The sequence below is a fragment of the Zonotrichia albicollis genome, chromosome 2 (assembly GCF_047830755.1).
Source record: "Zonotrichia albicollis isolate bZonAlb1 chromosome 2, bZonAlb1.hap1, whole genome shotgun sequence".
NCBI lineage: Eukaryota > Metazoa > Chordata > Aves > Passeriformes > Passerellidae > Zonotrichia > Zonotrichia albicollis.
In genome coordinates, this window is record NC_133820.1 from 104,881,104 (window position 1) to 104,903,597 (window position 22,494).

General features: G+C 37.6%; 1 protein-coding gene across 7 annotated transcripts in view; it reads right to left on the bottom strand.

The window, feature by feature from the left end:
- Window positions 1-236: 236 nt before the first annotated feature.
- The window catches only part of ARHGEF7 (Rho guanine nucleotide exchange factor 7), a 116,413-nt gene continuing 94,155 nt past the window's right edge, over window positions 237-22,494 (bottom strand). For 6 of the 7 annotated variants that reach the window (XM_074535952.1, XM_074535949.1, XM_005488010.4 and 3 more), the window contains 5 exons: window positions 19,808-19,897; window positions 16,464-16,640; window positions 7,164-7,263; window positions 6,466-6,520; window positions 237-3,330 (listed from right to left, as the gene is read on the bottom strand). In XM_074535952.1, coding sequence (XP_074392053.1) covers window positions 3,208-3,330; window positions 6,466-6,520; window positions 7,164-7,263; window positions 16,464-16,640; window positions 19,808-19,897 — 545 coding nt within the window. In that variant the 3' untranslated portion in view covers window positions 237-3,207. The remainder of the gene's footprint in view (window positions 3,331-6,465; window positions 6,521-7,163; window positions 7,264-16,463; window positions 16,641-19,807; window positions 19,898-22,494) is intronic. The other variant, XM_074535950.1, reaches the window with a different exon arrangement.

The window sequence follows — 22,494 nt, forward strand, 5'->3', positions numbered from 1 at the left end:
GTAAGACAGTTAAGATCCTCCTCCTCACCCCTCTAAACAACCCTTGCTTTGTGATTTTTTTTTTTTTCTCCAGGCATCAATTTACTATTATAATAGACCATGAAAAAGCTCTTTCAAGATAGTATAGCAGCTACTAAATTGGAGAGGTGCTTATTTATATGAATGGCAAAAAAAATAAAGCAATTTACCTTTATCTCATAGCCCACATATTAGATGAAACATAACACTTCATAGGGTAGGGGAAAAATTCATGGTTTAATTACAATGTAGCATAAAAGCTTTAGTAGTGGATACCAGGATATTATTGTGACATCTAAACTAGAGTTCTTCACAGACACTGTAAACAGATACTCTAAATTCCCTAAATGATTTGCATTAAAAAGGTTTATACAAAAGCAGTCAGTTATTCAATCTTTAGGATGTCATGACATGGTGAGACAAACACACATACATCAGTAAGTACAGAGAAATGTTATGCTACATTTTGGACAGTTCAGAACTGAAAGTGCTTCACATCTATAGGATAAGAAATGGCTTCATCTCCTCATCCCTAAATGATGAGAGCAAACAAACAACCCTTTAATAGGTTAAATAAACAGTGCCCCATTTATCCATGCTTATGTAAAGTTTCCAACAATTCAGAAGGTCCATGGTGACATTTACAATCTATATACACTGTAACAAATTGTCAATGAAAACAAGTTCAGGTACTTCTTGGTTCCCAAAAGTTGGAAGCTGCTCTCTGCACTAGAGACAAAAGCTACCTACAACATTCGGTCAGTTTTCTTTACTGCCTCCTTTTTTTTTTTTGTGTGTGTGTGTGTTTGTGTAAAAATTAGTCCTCTCAATCCACCTTGAATAAAATCAGTCCCTAAGTCCTGGTCATATTTAACAACTGCTTCATCCCAGTGTTTAAGGCATGTTCATTAGATGTCAGTGTAGGGGTACTGTCAGAAATTATAATATCACAGGTACTAAGAGTCAGCAGATTTACACAGCAACACCACTCTTTACAATATAATGCAAAACAAATTGTTATGATGGAAATTGTTCCTGAGTTAAAATTTGCTAAATACTGCTAAGCTTAATGTTTTCCTTTTATATTTCTTCCTCTGGAATGTCCTTTCACATCTGCTCAATTGAAAATTAAAAATCACTCTGAAAATACTCTGGATGTCAAAGTGAAAATGTTAACAAAATTCTAATTGTATTGACCTTCCCATGTCTAAATTTGGCCATGATAGTATGCATTTGCAGGGGTTAGTATCATTTAGCTTTTAGCAAGGATATTTTGTAAATGTGAAGATAAAATGTCAGTCCACAATTTTGTGCAAATATCAAGGGAAGATTTTGGTAACAATAATTTACAAATTTCAAGTTCTGTGAAGATATAAAACTGGTAATGTAGATATTTTTCATTTTCTCCTCCTTTAGAATTAAAGGAAAACATTTTTAAATTGCAGGAACACAAGACACCTACAAATATATTCAGCTTCCTAAAAGAGACAATTTGTCTATTCAGGTTATGAAGCATCCATTCCCACAGAATTGTTTCTCAAGTATGTAATCATTGACAGAATTTCCTATTTAAAAAAGCTGTTCTTGACTGAAAAAGTGGGTAGCTTTAAAAGTAGATTTTTCATTAGATTCAAAATGTGCATTACAATTATTGCAACCCAAATCATCCTGGCTCCAACTCACTAAAGTTTGTACAAACATTTGCTGAAGTCTGAGCATTACATTTAGCAGGAGTTAAAAGAGCAGTAGAAAATCAGAATGACAAAAGGTGTGACTCAAGTCTGTGCTATACCTGCACTTCTGACTCAACTGAACACAAACCCCTCAGAAAGCTGCACTGTCTGGAGTCAAATCCAAAGTTTGATGAAATCCATGAAAACAATGAGCTTTTATGGGATTAGTATTTTAAGTGCTTCATCTGAAGCTCACCGTTTGCAGTGATGTATCATCCATCTCCTATCTTAAATACAAGAAACTGCAGTGATTGCACCTATCAGACTAGGGAATTAATGTTCCTTTATGTATTTTAAAATCTGTCAGCAGTGCAAATTATGAGTTACAGTACGATTAAAAAAAAATCTTCCACATTTCTTTCCATTTAAATCCCAGTAGGACAAAAATCAGCAACAACATGCAAAGAAAAAAGGCTGGGAAAGGAATGACTGCTTCCACAGTATGGGAACTCCAAAAATTATATAGTGGTATAGAAACAAAGCTCTGAATGAAGTTTGGCCTAGACCATGTGTCTTTTGCACAAGGTTAGCTGAAACTTAATTGCTGTGACAATAAAATATAAATAGCAACAATTTATTCACATAATTCTGGATTAGATTGATTTTTTCCTTTGAGAAACTGTATGATGTGTTATCAGCCAGCTGTATGTTTAAGCACAACAACAGAAAATGTAGTACATAAACACCTAAAAATCACAGTCATAAAAAGCAGGCAAGTACATCAGTCTTTTGGTGGCCAAAGCACAATAGATCAGTCTGCCAAACAAGTGTATGTGAATGTCAATTGTGGGCATTAGATTTGTTAAAAATTGTTTCTACTGTCAATAAACAATTTCCTGTATTTTAATACTGTCCTTAAGGAACTGTAAACTGTTTAAAGTAACAGGTAACAGTAAAGGATTTAAATATACTGGTACATAGAAAAATCAGGGGTTTAAATTTGCATGTGTGGTGAGTGGGTAATTTGGAACTAATTCATAATTATCCACAAAGAACTCTGACCTTTCTTAGGTAAGACAGTACTGCCATTATTTCCAACACTTGTGACCATTATGATAACACAAGAAAAAACCCCAACAGATCAGCCCTGATAGATCAATCACATATGCATTCTAAATTACAGCTATTTACATGAAAAATATATATTTAATTAAAAAGCCACTGAAAAACATGGACTTTTAGTCAGGTGCTGCACTTTATGCAAAATGAGGTAATTTGGATGCAAACAAATTAAGTGTAGTAGAGTTCAGGATCCACAGTCTCCATGCTTAAAGTACAGATTGCTGCAGTAAATGGCTTGACTCTTTCTGTATGTTCAGAGCAAGAAATCACTAGATCCAGTTAAATCCTGTTTTATAGTGCTCTTGATGCAACACTGACTAATGTCAGAAGGCTTCCCAGCTCAGTTCTACAACTGGTCTTTCAATAGAAAGAAGAAGGGGAAAAGAAAAAGTGGTTATAAGTTGGTTTCATCCCAAGATGGATCATTCATATTCTTTAAAACTTTTCTAACAAGCTTCTCCAAGTCCTTGCGAGCTCTTTGTTCCTCTTCTAATGATTTCTTCATCTTTTTGTTATCCTGTGTAACAGAGACAGAGATATTACTGGTTGGTTTTGGGGGCTTTTAACAGATTTGACTACACATACACTGTCATTTACAAACTCTGAAGGTTTTTCCCAATAAAACTGATATTAGCTGTACAAAAGCAAAGCTTCTATTAACTTCACAAGTTACACAGTTATTTCATACAATGCAACAAAAGCTCCCAAATGGAAACTGAGCTACTTCCTATTTGTACTTGGGGGGCCTTTACACAGCAAGTTCTAGTAACAGATGGCCACTAATCATGAATTCTTCTGCTCAAATCTGATCAATGAGGAGTAGAATATATTTGTTGCTAATGGAGAAGGGAAATGGAGCAGTAAGCAGACTAAATATCCCCTGTAAGAACCTCCTGTGATTTTAACTGGTTTCAATCTCCAAAGAGCTTAAAACTTGATGCAAATCAACTTGCTTCATTAGGAATGTAAATAGTTGAAAGCAGTATCCTGCAAACCCATACCTTCTCTGAAAAGTGTTTTGTGACTAGATTTTAAACTAGACTGATGACTTCCAGCAGTCTAAGAGAAGTCTGAATTTCCAGGAACACCATCTCTCCACATGTATATTAACAAGTGAGTTCTCACTGTTTAGTGTCATGAGGCAATATTGAAATAAATGAACAACAGGACCATAAGGATAACAGGGATCAATCCACAGGAATGCTCACATTGTTTAATCCTGTATAGGTAAAGGTGATGCTGGGAATAGTAGAGAAGCAGCCAGAAGATAAAATAACATTGAAAGAAGGCCCCAAGATAAGTCTAATGGTGTTTAACAAACACAGGCCTTCAATCCAAGGGTCCAACTGGACTCCCTTTATCTGTCCTTTACAGACATGTTAGAAAAAGGATGGGATAATAAAACCATGGAATATGAGTTGAGTTGGAAGGGACTCATCAAGATCATTAGGTTCATCTCCTGATCTTGCACAAGACATCCCAACAATCACACCATGTGCCTGAAAGCATTGTCCAAATGCTTCCTGAATTCAGACAGGCTTGGTGCTGTGACCTGGGCCTGGGGACCTGGAGAGCCTGTTCCAGTACCCAACTACCCCTCGGTGAAAAATCTTTTCCTAATATCCAACCTGAACCTCCTCTGGCTCAGTTTCATGCTGTTTCCTCAAGTCCTGACACTGGCCACCAGAGGAGATTGGTACCTGCTCCTCTTCTTGCCCTCACAAGGAACTTGTAGGCCACAATAAGGTCTCCTCTCAGCCTCCTCCAGGCTGAACAGATCAAGTGACCTCAGCCCACATGGCTTCCCCTCAAGGCCCTTCACCATCCTCATGGCTCTCCTTTGGACATTCTAACAGTTCAATGTCTTTCTTTTATCATGGCACCCAAAACTGCCCCAGCACTTGAGGTGAGCCCCCCCAGCTCAGAGCAGAGCAGGACAATCCCCTCTCTTGCCCAGCTGGCCATGCTGTGCCTGATGCCCCCAGGACAGGGAAGTCCCTCCTGGCTGTCAGGGCACTGCTGACTCATGTTCAGCTTGCCACTGACCAGGAACCCCAGGTCTCTTTCCATGGCACTGCTCTGGAGCTTCTTGATTTCTAGTCCGTACACACAACAATGGTGTGTCACCTCATCAACTGCATTCCCTCCTCAAGTCTGTTAAGAAACTTCATTATTGGGAAAGTTCATTATTTTATGTAGGAACAGATTTAAGTTAAGTCTGCCAATTCAGGACCAGCTCAAGCGTATTGCCTGTGGAACAGCAGCTATGAATAACTGATGGAAGCTGCCCTAGGAAGGATCCCACTTTGCAGTCTGGTGTCTACACCAGCCAGGACACCATGTACTCCCAGAGAGCCTTTATCAAAAAAGCCCCTGCCAGCTCAGAGATTATTTCTGCCCCTTCTTTGGTTGGGAGCATCAGTGCAGTGGACCAATAAATGCTTTTAAGAAGAGATTCCTGAATTCCTGATATGTTAGAAAATTAAATCAGGCTTTAATATGTTTTAGCTTGGAAGATGTAAGATTCTGAAGAACATCTATTTGGAAAGGCACCAGAAAAGAGAGCTGTTGCATGAAGCTCAGGAGAAGGTGACTTTTTATTTAAGGGTCATGGAGCTGTGCAGAGCTTCAGTGAGGCTGCACATTTTTTCTTTGTACAAAAGCAGGAGGCCAGCAGGACTATTAGTGGACTATTATGAATTGTATTTTTTAAAAGGCTGCCAAATTCAGCTCTAACCTGGGATACTCATTCTTTATATGCTGAACCCAGCAGAATCTATGTATGCAACACATCAACTGTCCTATTTCAAGGAACATGCATGACATCCTTAGAAATACTAGGCATGGTTACAGATGGAAAAAAAAAAAATCACATTTATAGCCCCAGACCTGAAGAAATTTGAACACAAATCCTATTTACATTAACACAAGAAATTTTATCCAACTTCTGGAGTCAGAGTGGTAAGCAAATTCACACCTTGCATAGTGAGGAAAATCCAATGCTTCTTTTCACCTATACATTAAGCCAAGTCTACATGCAGCACCATTAACATGGTTAAAACAAGCTATGCCCCGATAAAGTGATATTTTTATTTAATCATGGTGGATATTTAGAACAAGTGACAAAAAAAGCACCCAGAGCTATTGTGAAGCTCTCATTAAAAAAATACAAACATGTGATAGGCACTGGAAAGGACTCTTGTCTCTAGAAATGAGCAGTTTTAAGAACTGATCCATAGAGGTGTTCAGGTAACTTTAGGACTGTATAATTTTAGAACTATAAATATCTGCTTCTATTTAGGCCTTTATTAGTGTTCTCGAGCAACTGTGATTTCTCAGCCTCTGTAATCTTACTTTGCTGGTGATACAGCACAACTGAATTTGCTTAACACTTTCACCATTTCAGAAACTGCAACATCCAAAACCAGCTTAGTAATTCACTTCAGAGAAGCAATCCTCAATGCTATTCTCAAAAGACTGGTAACATCAGGGAGTGCTTTTTTGGCAAATGATATTTTACTTTTAAAAGAAAATCTAGTCCAAAATTGAAGCTCATGACTGTCAAAGTGAAGTTGCAAGCCATATTTATTTTTATAACAAGCCTTCCATCTTTTCTTTCTCCATGTTGCTATAAATGTAGCAAGTTACCAACCTGTCTTAACTCCTGTACTTCATCCTTTAACGCATATACTGTGTCAACAAGGCTTCTAAAATGAAAAAAAGAAAATAATCTGTAACAACAGTTTTCAGAAATACACATTTAAATCTATTATTAGACAAAACTGTTTAATGAAATGCAATTAAATAAAAAACACCCCACACCTAATAGCTAATTTCAGACCTGTGTTAAAAAAAAAAAAAAAACCAACAAAAAACTGTCTGCAATCCTTATTTATATTCAGTAAGGCAAGGACTTGTTACCAGCTTCTGTGACAAGAAACACCTGTCAAGCATTTATGGACCTCTGCTGGTTTCTGTATTAAAGCTTTCTAGAACAGAAGTTTAGTTTCACTTCCAACACACACTTTACCAAGAAAGTTGAATGACACCACAGGCTAACTAGAAGGATGACACCAATTTAACACTGAAATCTGACAGCACTCAGAAAAACTATTTGTAAGTGAAGCACATCACTTCTTGGCATGGGTGGAATAGCTTGCACAGCATATACAAAGAACCAGACATTTAAATGAAGGCCAGCTGCACTGAGAGGACTGGCAGCATACTCCAAACAGCTCTATTCCAGCTACAAACACACCACACATCCCCTGCTATAAATGGGAGACACGAGGAGGAGGAAGAGTGCAAAGTTTACTACTTTAATTCATCATTCATTAAACATTTTCTTACTTCTCTTCTATAACAGTCTGACCATTACTTTTAGTTTCTTCTACAATAATTTTTTCTTCTTCTGGAAGCAGGACTTGAGGAGCTGATTCTTTACGGGAACCTGTTGTAAAAATAAATTACAAAGTGAGTAACTCACAAATATCCCTGGGGATTATTTTAAAGATTATTCTTTCATTCACCGCATGATATATCCCCATGACCAAGGTATACCACTTTCCATTTCCCCCTTCCCTCTACACATGAGTTACTGGCACATTTTTTACTTTTGAAACCACAGCCTTACAACAACAAAAGGTTGTGTGACACCCCTACCCCACTGGTGACATAACTCCCGAGTCACTGACGGGGATGTTATACGGTTCAAGGAACAGTGCACTATTCAACCATCAGTAAAAGCTGTGCAAATTCCCCACTGCAGACTGAGAAAGACATAGCTGTGTTTAAATAACAGCTTTAAGTGTCAAGGACAGATTCTGATCTCACACTGATACAAATCCAAGATATAATTCTGCTCTAAACCCACTACTCTGTCAGTAAGGAGCAGAATAGTGGTATCAAATGACACAGCAATTAAAGAAAAATAAGTAAAAACCCTTTTCCCCAAAACACTGTAAGCAGCCCACTTTATGTGTGCACACATATACATGCAAATACTCTTACAAAGAACCTTTTAGTCCTACAATACATTCCTACCAAATGATACACACTCTTTGTATTTAATATGTGGTTTAAAAAGCACTTCATGGTTTGATGATAAAAACTCAAAACATTCCAACATCTTCAGAACTTTTTCCACATATTACAATTTATAACATCAAGACAAAACATATAGATTATAAAAATGTAGTTCTGACTAGAAAAGCTACAACTCAGAAACGTGCATCCACCCATAAGTCTATAAACATTATTCAATTGGGCTGCAACAAATTACAAAGTTTTTTTTTAAGTAGGTCTGTAAATAAATTGGTGTCTAAGCATTTGTTCAGAATTCAAACACTGCAGATAAAGCACGGAAGTTCTTACATTTTTTAATTAAGACATTGGTTTTAACAAACAAGGTATAGCTGTCACAAATTCACTGTAGTGAACTTCCATTAACCAGGAATTTCTCAAGTCTCATACAGTTGAAACTGATAATTTGGTACTACAGAGGACTTGCCTGCCCACAGAAATCAGTTGCTGAACAGCTGCTTTGTGCTAGCAGCACTTTTCTTTTAAGGTTCATGGTAAAACACAAAATATAAGCAAATAAACAAAAATGTTGAATAAATCACAATCACTGCAAAATATTAACTTCCCAAACAGCTGCAGTCTTGAGTTCTGAACAGTGAGCTTGTAGGGATCCTGTCTTAGCTGTACATGTTTAGCTATTTAAATTATTTTAGCAAACAATGACAACCGTCTTTAATGCAGAAAAAAAATTTCCTTAAGCTTACAGTAAAGATCTAATGTATCAGTATGTGATTGTCAAAATTATATAGACTAAAGAGAACAGCAGATTTGAGAAAGAATCTTGTCCTCAAAAGCTGTAAGTTCTTCTTACAGAGCGAAGAAATCTTTTAAGGGTTAATACATTTCCACTTATTTTCCAGGAGGAACAACCTATAAAACAAACACATCCAAATTCTGTAGGGAGCTCAAGGACATTTCCCTGTGTGTGCTGTCAGTCTCTGTAAAAAGCTCTCTTATGTTTATTTCAGTTAATTGCTTACTGCTCTGCTTTATTAGCCTGGCAGCTAACACAGAACTGAATTAAATGTTGTATTAGGAATTAGTTGGCAGCAGCTGCTACCAGATCGCTGCATTTTGGGTCTCTGTACTGATGTGGAGCACACCTCAGCCCAGCACAGGCCAAGGGGACACTGACCAGGGGAGGGAACTGGCACAGGTTTCTCACCCATGACTCCCATCACCCAAATGGAGCACACGTTTTTCTCTTTGTACAGAGCTGCATCCAGCTGCCAGCCTGGGCAGGGCAATGGGTCCTTGCAAAGCACAAATAGCAGGGAGGAGACAGCTTGACAACAACAATGTGCCAGCTGTTCAGTTATACACACACATGCATGTGGAGCAGATGTTACAGCAGCACATCCTGATGGAAGTACAGCAGAGCACAGCACACAACACTGCACAGACACACAAAGCACTTCACCAACATTATTATACACAAGGAGACCTCAGGCTACACAAACACTCCCAAAGGAACACTGCTGCTGCCAACACTGACCTTCCTGTGCCACAGGACACAAGTTCCACTCTTGCCTTCACTGCTCCAATACCCTTGGTCATACAAACCCTTATTTGTATGTCACAACTCTTGCTGCTCTTATGGCTCACACTTTTGTAAAAACCCCCACACTTTCTCTCCCTGATCATGGTTTGGGTTTTGTGAGCTTTGGAGGGTTTTTCTTTATTGTAGATTTTTTTCCTAAACCCCACAAGCACATGCTGAGTATCACAGGTACAAACACACAACATATCAATCCTGCCACAAAGGATCCAGTCATCAAATGAGTACATGCACAGTAACATCAGACATGAGGTGTCAAGTTCTAAAGGCAAAAAAAAGCTATTTCTGAATAATGCTTTTCTGCATCATTTATGCCAGGAGCTATCTTTTTTTTTTAAGGGTTTTTTTGTTTGTTTTTTTGGTTGTTGGTTTTTTTTTTTTTTTTTTTGCAATCACACATCTGGAAGTAACGTCAAGCAGAGTCATCACTGGCACTCAGCAATATCCCCTAAATTACACCTTGTACCATCATGAAGTTCTTCAGGCCTACCCCCTGTGCAACCATTTCCCTCTGCAAAAGCTACAGCTTTAGGACATGAAGAGAGGGTTGTGTTACAGTACAGTGGGCACTTCCCACTGAGTTAATACCGACAGGACAGTCTGGGAAGTTCGTACAGCTCAGATAATCCTAACACCTTTGAGACATACTCCACATTTTCATGAAATAGGGTAGAAGAATCAAGTTACTTTAGTTTGCTATATCTGCTATTCCTCAATTCTAAGCACCCAAGTTTGACACTGTATTTTATTACAAGACACTATTCCAAGTCAAAAAGGCCAAATGACTGTATTTAAATTGACCTCAACTGCCCAATTCACCTGGAGAGAACATAACCACAAGTTACTAGTCAGTTAGTTTGTAGGGGTTTTTCACGTGGGGATTTGTTGTTGTTTTGGATTAGTTTGGGTTTGGGGGTTGGTTTGTTTAATTTTTTTGTTTTTTTAAAGATGGACACCCTGCACCCCAAGCTACACAAAACAGGGTTTCATTTGATTTGGGTTTTTTTTTTTTGGAGGGGGTGGGTATTGAAGGAAGTAAGGTAGATGGGAGGAGAAACTATGTTTGGCAAACCCAAACCATTATTTCAAGATTAGCAAGCAAATATCAAGGCCAAGTAAGTTGCCATAACTTCTCAATAGAGAACTCTTAAAACCAGGGTCTTGGAAGAATGACCCCACTGTTCAGAAGTCTATTGAGTAATTAAAGCAAACAACTGACCACTACAATCATGAGTCAATTAAGTTTCCATAAATTAAATTCCATGACAAAAAATAAAGCTATCTATTCAATATCAATACTTCTCAGCACTAGAGTGGAGAATAAAGAACTACAATGCTTTTTGACAAAACCATACCCTAAATTACAGGTTTAGCAAATTTAGCCTCCAGAGTAAAGCCAGCAACAACACAGCCCACCTGACATTCAGAGCAGGGCCCCAGGCCTTGGCAATACCCCCTACACAATGTGGTAGGACACCTGCAATACAGGAATAGGCCTGTGAGGAACAGCCCCCTGCTTTTGGTTTTCAGTGTCTGATCCCCTTTCCGGCTAAATCAATCAGTCTAAAACAAGCAAGCAGTTCTGAGCATTTCTATAAATAAGGAAAGCTGGCACCTGTTTGGGTATTTCCATGGTTGACAGACTTCATAACAAAAGTTCAGTTTACACCTGCCTAAAACAGGTAGAGTGTTACTGGAGTATGGTCTTAACACCAAACCAGGAAGAGACTACAGCAGAGACTGAATGTCACACAGATTCTCACTGATGTCTGTTTGCAGTCCTAACTCAGAGACTCAGCCTTTCATTCACTCTCCCCCAAAAGGAGCATGACATCTTACAAAATGGTTGACACAGAGTCAGCCCCCCTGCCATGGGCAGACACACCTTCCCCTAGACCAGGCTGCCCAAAGCCCCATCCAAACAGGCCTGAGCACTCCCAGGGATGGGGCATTCACAATTTCTCTGGGCACCATGCAATTTTTATACGGCACCATCCTGGCTCCTGAAAAAGAGCTGTAAACAGCCTGGTCCTTTGTTTTGAATCATTTAGCAGACAAATATGAAGGCAGTTTAGAATTTTGGCAGAAGGGAAGTAAGAAAAGAGGGATGAAATTCAGAAACCTTTCTGCTTTAACTGGATATTAAATCTCTGCCTATGTCCATGTCTGTCAGGAAACATTTAAGCAAAGAGAAAAATGGAGGTGGTTATTCACATTATCTACTAAAGTAGCTAATTTCAGGGCATCAGTTAAAACACAGCTCTCCTCAGTCAACCAAGAACAGCTTCTTCCAGCTGGTGAAAGGGAGGAGAAGGTTCATAGAAGACTATGAGTGTCCTAATTTAAGGTATGGAAGTGAGATGAGTGGGCATGGTGGTAATTTCAAGAAGTGCACAGCATTATCTGAGGCCATGAGGCACTGTTGCACAGCTTTTAAGTACTGCTGTTTTCTTCACTTCTTTGTACCTTTCCTGTGATTAGGAGAGGTAAGTAGGGGAACAAGGCAGGGATAAAGGTCAAAAGTTTGAAACGGTACTTGTGAATATACACTTCTGTTTTTCACCAACTTCACAAGCTAAGAAGCTCTCAGAAATTAAATTTACATGAGTTTCAATGACACGAGTGAGTCTTGCCATTGAAAACAAGTTTGTGCATACACAACTGTTTAGATCTACCATTAACACTGGCATGTACAGATATGTACATTTCCTAGTGAAGCAAGTGTTAGACAAAAAAATTACTTGTCATTTTAAAATTTTCAGTGTGTAACTGCATTTGCTGTATTAAATATATTAAAGCAGATGAGCAGACCTGCCAAATTAACCTTCTCTTTCTTAATAAATTTTTCATGAGGTCTTAATACAAACAATTCTAAAAATGCTCCTCCTAGACTCAGTATGTGTGGAGATTTAAAAACTGGAAAAATCTGTGCTACAGATCGGCCAAAATCAAAAAGGTATCCTTTACTCTCTTTGTAAAGAAAACACAAATCAGAGGCCAAATATCAGCTAAACTTTAGTTCACTGTATAACATACACCATAGTTTTCAAATTCCTGGGAATTATAAAAAAGGTTTGGGCATGAAGTTGTTTTGTCTTTTTTTAACTAATAGAGATCTCAAACAGAAATAAAACCCCACATGACTCAGATGACTGATTTAGGCAATTTACAGCAATATGCTTAGATGAGTATAATGGAAACAATCAAGGTGGACCAAAGTACAGCTTCATATGTAAGCGTTAGTCATGTAAGAACAGAATGGTTTGAGAAGACAGATACACCATCTGAAGACATGGGAGATCCCTGAGACATTTGCAAAGAGCTTCTCCACTAAACTGCCTGTATTTCACTAACCAATGCAAAAACTTCCAAGCCCATGGCTGCAGGACTAGAGCTGCTACAATCACAGCAAAACAAAGTTATGACCTTTTAATAGACAGGGGCAGTTATTAAATTTGTTCTGATGTAAACATTTTAGCACATATATTAGCTTACTGATTTGTTTAAATTCACTCATATGTATGCAACTTTTAAGCAGAAACACTACAAATAACTCTTGCTTTTAAAATAAAAATGTTGTCATATTACATCATGAAAACACATAAAAATGTTGTCATATTAAATCATGAAACCACATTATATATACCCTTAGTATATTAATAACATTTCTTTCTGGCAATAGGACCTGCAGAAGTAGATTTTAGACTGTTCCAACATTTCAGCCCATGCTTCTACTGAGAATATACCAACAAAAAAAGACCCCACAAAAAAAAACCAACAACAAAAAAAACCCAACCAACCAAAAAAAAAAAAACCACAAAAAAAAACCCCACACAACAAAAAACCAAACACAAAAAACCTAAAAGGACCAAAATAAACTCAATTTAACAGGAGAGGAAAGCAATATAAAAACAATACATAGATGGCAATGTCTCTGAAATTATTTTTACAAAAAAGGGGATATAGAAAAATACATACTTCCCATTACACTGAATTTCCTGTAGATGCGAACTACATTAAACAAAGATTACACACTTATGTCAAAAAAGGTTTTTCACGTCTGCATTTGATTCCTCAGGGAAGAAGGGAGGAAGAGAAAGCAGGCATAGGGAGAAGAGGATGTGTTAAGTTACAAGTTCTGATGTCCTTTCCCCCTGTGTAATAATTAAATATTAAAGTCACAGTCTAGCAAATGCAAAATTTATTTCAACTGTACATAACAGATGTCCTTTTCATATAAAACAAAACACTTAATTGATATATGCAACCACAAACAATATGCATTACTGTACAGTACAATGAAACATTCAGATATACATCCATTTTGCATTTTCCAAAGGCAGTCACCTACTAAAGATGGCTTCTCTCATTCACAAATGAAGTGCACAATATATATTACTCTTTCTATGTTTTACGTCACTATATACACATTACTGTGTTTTGGCAAGATTATGCAAAACACCCAATCAATACTGGCTGGCTTCAGCTTATAGTAAGTGCTAATTGATATGGGAACACTGCATAAGCCATGAGAAGAGGGCCTGACAATGGCTTGAACCTACCTTCCAATTCAGGTTCTCCATCCTTCCAGTGTATTTGTAACTGTACACATACAATTTACAGAATTGCATAAACATAAGGTACTGCTATTACCATGACTAAAGTTCCACAAAAATAGAAACACTGAACCTTTGGACTGAATACCATCATTTCCACATTTATCCTTTTTTTGTTTCAAACATTTTGAATTAATACTCCTGATCAGTTCACAATAGTTTACAGCCTGTAACATTGAAGATGTAGAATGGTTTTAAATGTGCTGTGATGTTAATATGAGAATACACAATATGAGAGATCCTAATTATGATAGTACCTAATGACATAATTGCTACAATAATTAAAGGTGGTCAACTGTCAAAGCTTTGGTGCATAAAAAGTCAAAATCTTCAGATCTGGATAACAAAACTTTCTGTGTGATAAGGAAAGTTCAAGTGTAACAACTGTATTACAAACTCATATTTACACTACATAACATGAAACAGACATAAAAGAATTATCATTTATCCAGTGCAGAAAACATTATTCAACTATAACACCACATCATAAGAAACAGGGCAAAAAACAATCCGTACTTTCCATATATGTTAAAAAAACAAAACAAAAAAACTGACTGAAAAGAAGAAAGGAGTGAAGTGGGCTACAAATGTGCTGTGAAATGATATGGAGCAGATATACTTATCTCATTTCTCTAAGCAAGACTCCTCCATTTGCAAAAGGTTCAACATACACAAGTTCCTGGTCATTAGATTAATATATGACCAGCAGTAAAATGGACCCCTGAAAACCCTCCTTGGTAAGCACTACTGCTTTTTTTAGTCACATTACAGAATGCCAGCAACAGTGAGAGAGGATAAAGCAGGGGATCAAACAAGATTGAAGGTAAACTGAAGACATGAAATGCCTTGAAACATCTTCTCCACACTGACCACCTTCTGGAATCATGCACTCCTAGCAATTGCAACTTTCTGATCATGTGACCTGCAGAGAGGTATTGATTACCTTTTAAACAGTGTGATCAAGTTGCCAGGCTGCAGTTAAATTTCATCACAATTACTCTGAACTTGTTCATAGAGTAGTATCTGAACACTGGATAGCATGCTTCTGTGAGAAGTGATAAGGGTGTTGCACTTGGGAGCCCTGGCAAAACTGAGAACTGTTTCTGTCCTTTCATCACTTTCACCACACTTTTCCCTAATGCTTACAAAGATTTGGAAAACATGCCATTTTTGTTTTGATGCCAATTACTTTAACAACAAGTCAGCACACACACACAGTTCACCCCAGCAGTGCCCCAGGTGCAGGTTTGACACCTTCAGCTGTGCACAGCATGTCACAGTTCTCTGAAAAAGCCAACATGACTGTAAGTGAAGAGCTGCTGCTGAAAACAAACCTGCTTATGAGAGAAGTTACAAGACACAATAAAATCTGTCACAGACATGCTCCAAACAGTACAACCCAAAAGCCAAGCATTCTATTATTCAGAACTTCAAGCAAGCCAATTTGATCACAGTTGTACCTAGAGTTTCAGATGCTGAACACTGGAGCCTCCATCAGGGGAATCATTTTCCTCTCGTCTTTTCAAGAAGAATGGTCAATTGAGAGTTGACAGTTGTGTATTTTAACAGGCAAGTAAACATCTAAACCCTGCTTTCTGCCACACTACTGCACACAGTAAAGTGACAGTATGACCACAGGTAACATGAGAGTACCAAAACACTGCATGTAATGAGCATGGACTGCCAGGTTTTCATGACAATTGCTGGACTGGGGTGGGGAAAGAGCAGCAAGGTCCTTCATATAAACGTTTTAAGCAATGAGCAAAAGACAGCAGTATAAAACCAGAAATTTTTATGGATTAGCAAATGCTCTTCCAAACAAACAGGCCAGATATGTGAGTATCTGAATGATTTTACAGCTCTTGTACTGCTTATTCTTAAGCTGCATTTCACTTACTCTACCAGCTATGTATTTTGTTAATAATACGTAGAAAATCCAACCACTATCACTAAGGTATTTCCATATAGCTGGCACTCGGCTCTCAAACCAGTATGGCTTCAGTACAAAATATAAAAATGTGCTTATCCAAAATAAAAACAAAACAAAGGACCTGTTACTACACTAACCAAGTCAAAAGAAAAAAAAGACCATTCAGAGCTACAAATTAACATCTGTCAGTTTAAAAAACCCTCAAGAAGTATCATCCTTAACAGGATATACACTTTTTAGAATGACTTTTTTGTACGTGTACTGAATTGACAATAGAGCCTTCCACCAGGTATAACTGAAGTTTCAGGAGCTCCCTCAGAAGTTGTTAAAATATCACATTAAAGAGACAAGGAACAGCAAGAAAACATCTAAGAAAAGCAGGCTGTGATACAACAAGCATTTGTTAAGAAAAAGCTCAGAAGTGCATTAGTTCTGGTGAGAGATATATGAGCAACAGCTCTTACGAGATGTAGACCCCATTCTGTAACTATGGGCTGTCCATATACTGTCATAGTCAGAGTCTTCTGAGAGGTCTGAAGGCTCCAAACGAGAAAGGCTACTGCGACGACCCAAGGAGTCTAGACTTGATTGGTCATCATCAGCCAAGACGTGATTATGCATCAGGTCAGTGCCTTGCCATGCTAAGGATGTATAGGTGAAATGAAATGGTGGATGTGGATAGGCAGAGGTGGGATGAGGAGGAGAACGTAAGGAATAGCCACAACCAAACACATGAAATAAAAGCAAAAAGGTGATGGGAAGAGAAGGAAAAGAGAAAATATTGTTAAAAAGGCACCAAAGTTGGTTTTTTTTTCTTTCTTTCTTTTCAAATTTGTTTGGGGTTTAGGTATAAATTACACTCAGCACATGATGTTTGAACGGTTCAATACAATTTTGAAGTGGTTTTTAAGTTTCTAGGCAGTGTCAGTTGAGAATTTTGAGTAACAAAATATTGTTTGAAAGTAGAATTTTTTGAAGAGGAAGTCAGGTTCTTTTGAAATACAGAGTCAGTTCTGGTCTGGGGAGGATTTGACTGGGCACAGAGCAATAAACAAACACAGTAAGCCAGCATGATCCAGCACCAATGTGAAAAGCAACAGCCCCTTCCCCATCACGTATCTGTACCTCATCCTTTCCCTCCCTTGCAATGACACAGTCTTTTGTACAGCTGCTTCATGAGCCAGGTCAGGAAACAGCTTCAGATGAAAAAATCTTTTGCAGGGTTAGTTTTTTCAAGCAGGTAATTTTCCCACCAGCTCACAATACAGCCAACAGAAGTGCTTGTGTCACCACTGTGAAGAGGAAAATGAAGGGGGAAAAAGAAAAGCAAAGGTTCTCATGCAGAGCAGGGCTGCTGATTACTAAATCAGCAGCAACATCTTGCACCCATTGAAGGAGACTGTCAAAGCACATTTTTTTCTGTGCCCATACCCCTTGTTATTTGTTAAACCACATGGCAAATTAACTCACAGAAAAACACGGCCAAGAGCCTAACAGTGACACAGCCTAGCCCATTCTGACCCCCCACACACCTCTTCCTACATGCCTGAGTCCACCCCCCCCAGTTAAATATTTTTAGATTTCTAGGGTCATTGGTTAAACATAGTAAGGACATGTTTTTCAATTTTTCAAGGCCTGGCAATATCCAAGGATTGAAGCCATCTAAGTGGCCATGTTATAAGCCACCATGATATTGCAGAGGATTTTAAGTCTCCATTTGAAGCAGAAATGCAAAATAAGCTCAGTGTACAAAAAGCACGAGAAAGTCAAACTCTGCTCTTTCATTTCCATCTACCTACCCAAATTAAATCCCACTTTTTCCCACCTAAAAAAAATGATAAAAAGCTGCTTTGCTACCTCTAATACCACACCTTACCAGTTTGCACTGATGCCATAGCTCTGCTGTACTGACACTGCCAAAAGCAGTAGATTAAGGTGCAGTAGGGGAATTACCCAGTGAGTGCTGTCAGGGACAGGCAGAATATTAACTGGGAGGTAAGAATGGAGTATGTAAAAACCAGCATACCTCACAGATGACAGGCAACTCTCTCATTCTATTATTCTACACTGACTACTGGTCCAACAGAAGCAATTTCAGCTTTATTGGTTCTTCCTCCATTTCCAATTCCAGTTTACAAATGGACCTTCTGAAACCTAGTCTTAGGCGACAACACTATGCTTTCCAAACAGCAGCTGTGTGCCTAATCAATAAAAATTGTTTCTTGCTGCAGTTAAGAGCAAATAAAAGAGCTGACTTCTGATGTATGCAATGATACCCACAGCACTATGTATATTTCTTAAATATACATAGACAGGAAAAATAGGCAAGCAAAAAAAAATCATATCCACTTCATATCTGCACACACACACACTACTGTGCAAGTGCAAATGTTTTCCCAACCATTTCTTGTCACGTTATCCTTGGAAATAACAGAACACAGTTGAGGTGTTTAAACAGCAATCATCTCATTTGATTTTGTTTGGAACAACAGCATATCTTCAGAACTTTGAACTCATTCATTCCCTTTATCCAATTAAACACACTACTGTAATGACTGTAGGACTATAAAAAGTTTAGTATTAAAAAAAACAGTAGCAGTAGCTGATTTCATGATCTTGGAGATCTACAGTTCATTAAGAACCAAAGATTAAAATTAAGGCTTTTGTTATTTGAGAAGTTTTTACAGTCTAATATAATTACCATATTCCCATAGTAAGTTACATAGGAATACAAAGTAGCTGTGTTTTTTTCAAGGTGGCAATAGCAAATAAATGTGTATTAGGAAAATTCAAGAACTAAGTCTGCAATTGTGTTTTAAGACTTCAACTGTCAGCACGAAGTGCTTTTGCTTGGAAGCAAAACAGGCCTAGAGCACTGTAGGCAGCAGTAAGTGTGATTAATGTTGCAAAATTTAAACATCTTTAGTGGACAAGAAGTTATGATGTCCAGCCTTCTAGTTCCAGCAAAACCAGCCAAGTACCTCAAATTCATTATACTGTGTTCCAAGGATCTCCAAATTAAATTTATATTCAACAGTGCAAAAAGGAACAAAGGCAACAGCATTTTCTCCTTCCTTGTGTAAATGGAACACATGCTGGTGGACTCCCCTGCTTTGAGCAATGTTTTACTTACAATACAGAGGAACTCCACATGGCAACCTTGATTTGGATTAAATGAAGTAGGACCCCAGAGGCACGTTACAGGCTTTCAATATGCTAGGTATTGATCTGAGAAACTAAAAATGGCTTTAAGCAACACACATCTGAGAACAATTTCTCCTGAAATTATGAGACGGGATTAAAATTTGTAGTTAATACTGAAAACAACTAGTGGCAATAAAATTAAAGAAGTTTTTATTTGCCTACGTTACTTTTCCATGGACAAAGCCTTTGCTGAACAGAAGACAACAAAAATACAGTCCTCCAAAATTACAATGACTTCATCATTCCTCCTACTTACCAGCTTCTTGAAATTTATCCAAAAGCATACTGATTAGCTGTTCTATTCAGTTCAGACATCTCTTATTCATTGGTAAAGCTTTAGTAAAATTTTAAACCATGACAAGTAGCTACATTTAGGTTTTTGTTGGCTTTGATTGTTTCAAAATACTGAAAAAATGATAGCCTCGAACCACAGTCCTTGGCATCCAATACACAAACACCTGACAGTGATGTTAAACCAGAAGCAGGTAATTATTATTTGCAGGTCCAACTTACTGTTTGCAAAGGCCTGAGAATATACAGATCTCTCTTTTGCAAACTATCTTATTGATATTTTAGCTAAAAAGTACTGAAATAGCTAACTTACTTGAATTTAATGTCTGACGTGTTTTGGCACTTGTGCAATATGCTTCAATGACTTTAAGAATTTGAGCATCTTCTTCTAAAGCAGCTGTACCTAGAATCAATGGGAAAAACAGAATTTTAAACATGGGCATGTTTCTTAATATAGAAAAGCCTTTGTAAATAAGTACAGTTCGAGTCCAAAGTTCAGCCTAATCAACCATTGAAAATTGTTTTAATCATACCATTTTAAAAATCAAACTTCAATGAACAAAAGTAACAGTCTAAAAAGACAAATACTATTTTGAAATGCTTAGAAATAATTCAATTCAGAGTAACCACCCACACATTCAAGAAATTTTCTGAGCATCTGACATTGTACAGAATATGTTTTGAAGTGTGAGGACTCTCATTCTAATCCAGTCATTTTACTGAAAAACCCCTGTATATTGAAGTTTTTATATAAACACACAATTCAATATCCATACTATTCCATTATTTTAATCAAATGATCAAGGAACAGAATACTAATTCACATTAAACATCTTGAAAACTTTTTGCATTTCTGTGTGTATATATATGTGTGTGTTTGTGTACGTATATAGATATATATAAAATCATATTTACCCCCCTAACAGCACACAACTGAAAACAGAACTCAGAATTAACAGCATAACTTCAGTGCAGCATGGAGAAGGGAACATGCTGCTATCATGTACATATATCTGTGAAAAGTGATAACTCTAAACTCTTCAGACTTCAACAGAAATAGCACTACTGAACAAATTTAACTTCAAGCTTTACATGGCAACATTTTCCAAAAGGTAAAGCTCCACAGTGAATCTCATTGGGTAACTCAGTAAAAATAGTGTCAAATTATTCACTGACAATAGAGTGAACCTCTACCATTATTACTTTAGTTTAAAGCAGAAGTCTATGTGCAATAAAAGTCAATTTGTTGCTTTAAAAGCATTTTTCCTCTTTTCCCCTGTGAAATAACTAGGTTTGAAGATTTCCTGCTTCATGAATCTGAGGAGCCTTCAACATCAAAATGTAGTTGTGTTTTTTGCCAGCTAATGCATCCTGTTGGGTTTTGTGATTTATTATCACCAGAAAAAAGCCAACTTTTCAAACATTGTTGAGACAAGCTAGCTACTGCAGAAATTATCTTGACCCAATATAATTTTCCTACAGCTTAAGAGATGTAGGAACTCTAAAGTATGGGTTATCCCTCTTTCAAGGCAGGAAAAATAATTGGATTTTGTAGCTACAATGCAGCACCATATAATTACAGTAGCAGGACAAATACTACACTTCTGAAATAGCATTTTGAGGGCAGTCAGTTGAAACATCTCAGTTCTTTTGTCTGTTGAAATGCTAATTTGCCACAGCAGTTCTCAAACCATAGCCCATAAATCCTCTGGATTCCTGAGAAGGGAAGTAACAAAACCCAGACCTCTTTACCAATGCTTTAAGTTTGACAGAAATAGGAAACTTTTCTAGCTCCACAAAAAAAAGTTGAGAAAGTTGAAGAAACACTAACAGAAGCTTCTAATTACGGATTAGGAAAGATGAATACCAAGAATATGTAAGAAACACAACAAAAAACACCTTTCAATAAAAGTTATCAAATCAGGAGTAGAACAGTGTATTTGCAAGCTACAGACTCCTTCTTTCCCCCAAGTAAAAATCCTAAACTCCTCCCATTGTGTTCTTTAACAATTGCTAAACCTGCAAGTTGACAGCTTCTTCATCATCATTACAACTACTGAATCTCCATTCTCCAACATCTGAAATGATACTGTAATACAGTACTTTCATTTTTCCTAAACAGATACCTTGCTGTAAGGATAAAACATCCTGAACTACAACATCCACTTGCTCATCCATGAACAGAGAATCATTCTACTCATTACCTTAACCTTTGCCACATGACATTCACAAAACATTCAGAAGGACTCTGACCTCAGACAAACCAAGAGCACCCTGAGGAAAAGCTCTTTCTCTACAGCTCTATATAAGCCTGTGAGAGACAACTGCCACAATAACACTTCCTGCACTGAACACTCATGGCACAAACTCTTAAATTAAAGTCCATGAGAAAAAGAAAGACTCAGAAGCAAAGGCTACAGCAAAAATCTCTCCAATAAAACACCCTTTTATTGATACAAGTAATCTGATTATTCATCCACACACATTTCTATGGAAGAATTACAGGAACACTGACAAGTAAGTGAATACTGTGCTTGCTTGATAACATTAATGCTCCCTCCACTTCAAATTATCCCAACATCCAGATTTTGACCTCTCTCTTTCTGTACATTACTAAGTCTCTCTCAGATCAGCATTTTTCTTCAGACTTCAGGCAGCCTAAATAGCCACAATTTATTAAGTTACAGATATTATTCACAGGAGATAAGAGAAGACTGTTGGATCCTAAGAGTAGTGATTATGGAAGCAACTTGTCTTCAAATCAGCACCAATAACCAGCTTTCCAACACCCAGGACAGCAGAAGCTCCTACCAAGACCAACTAAAGAACATAGCTACAAAGTATTCTGCAAGAGTGGTTCAGTATCTTCACCTTGTTGCTTACAGTACTAAAAGACATGTTTAGCTCACTGAACTTCACCTGGCTCTCTAGTGACCCTCCCTTCCTTCTGTAACAAACAGAAATAGGCACTTCACAAGCAGACAGCCACTGCAGCAATCA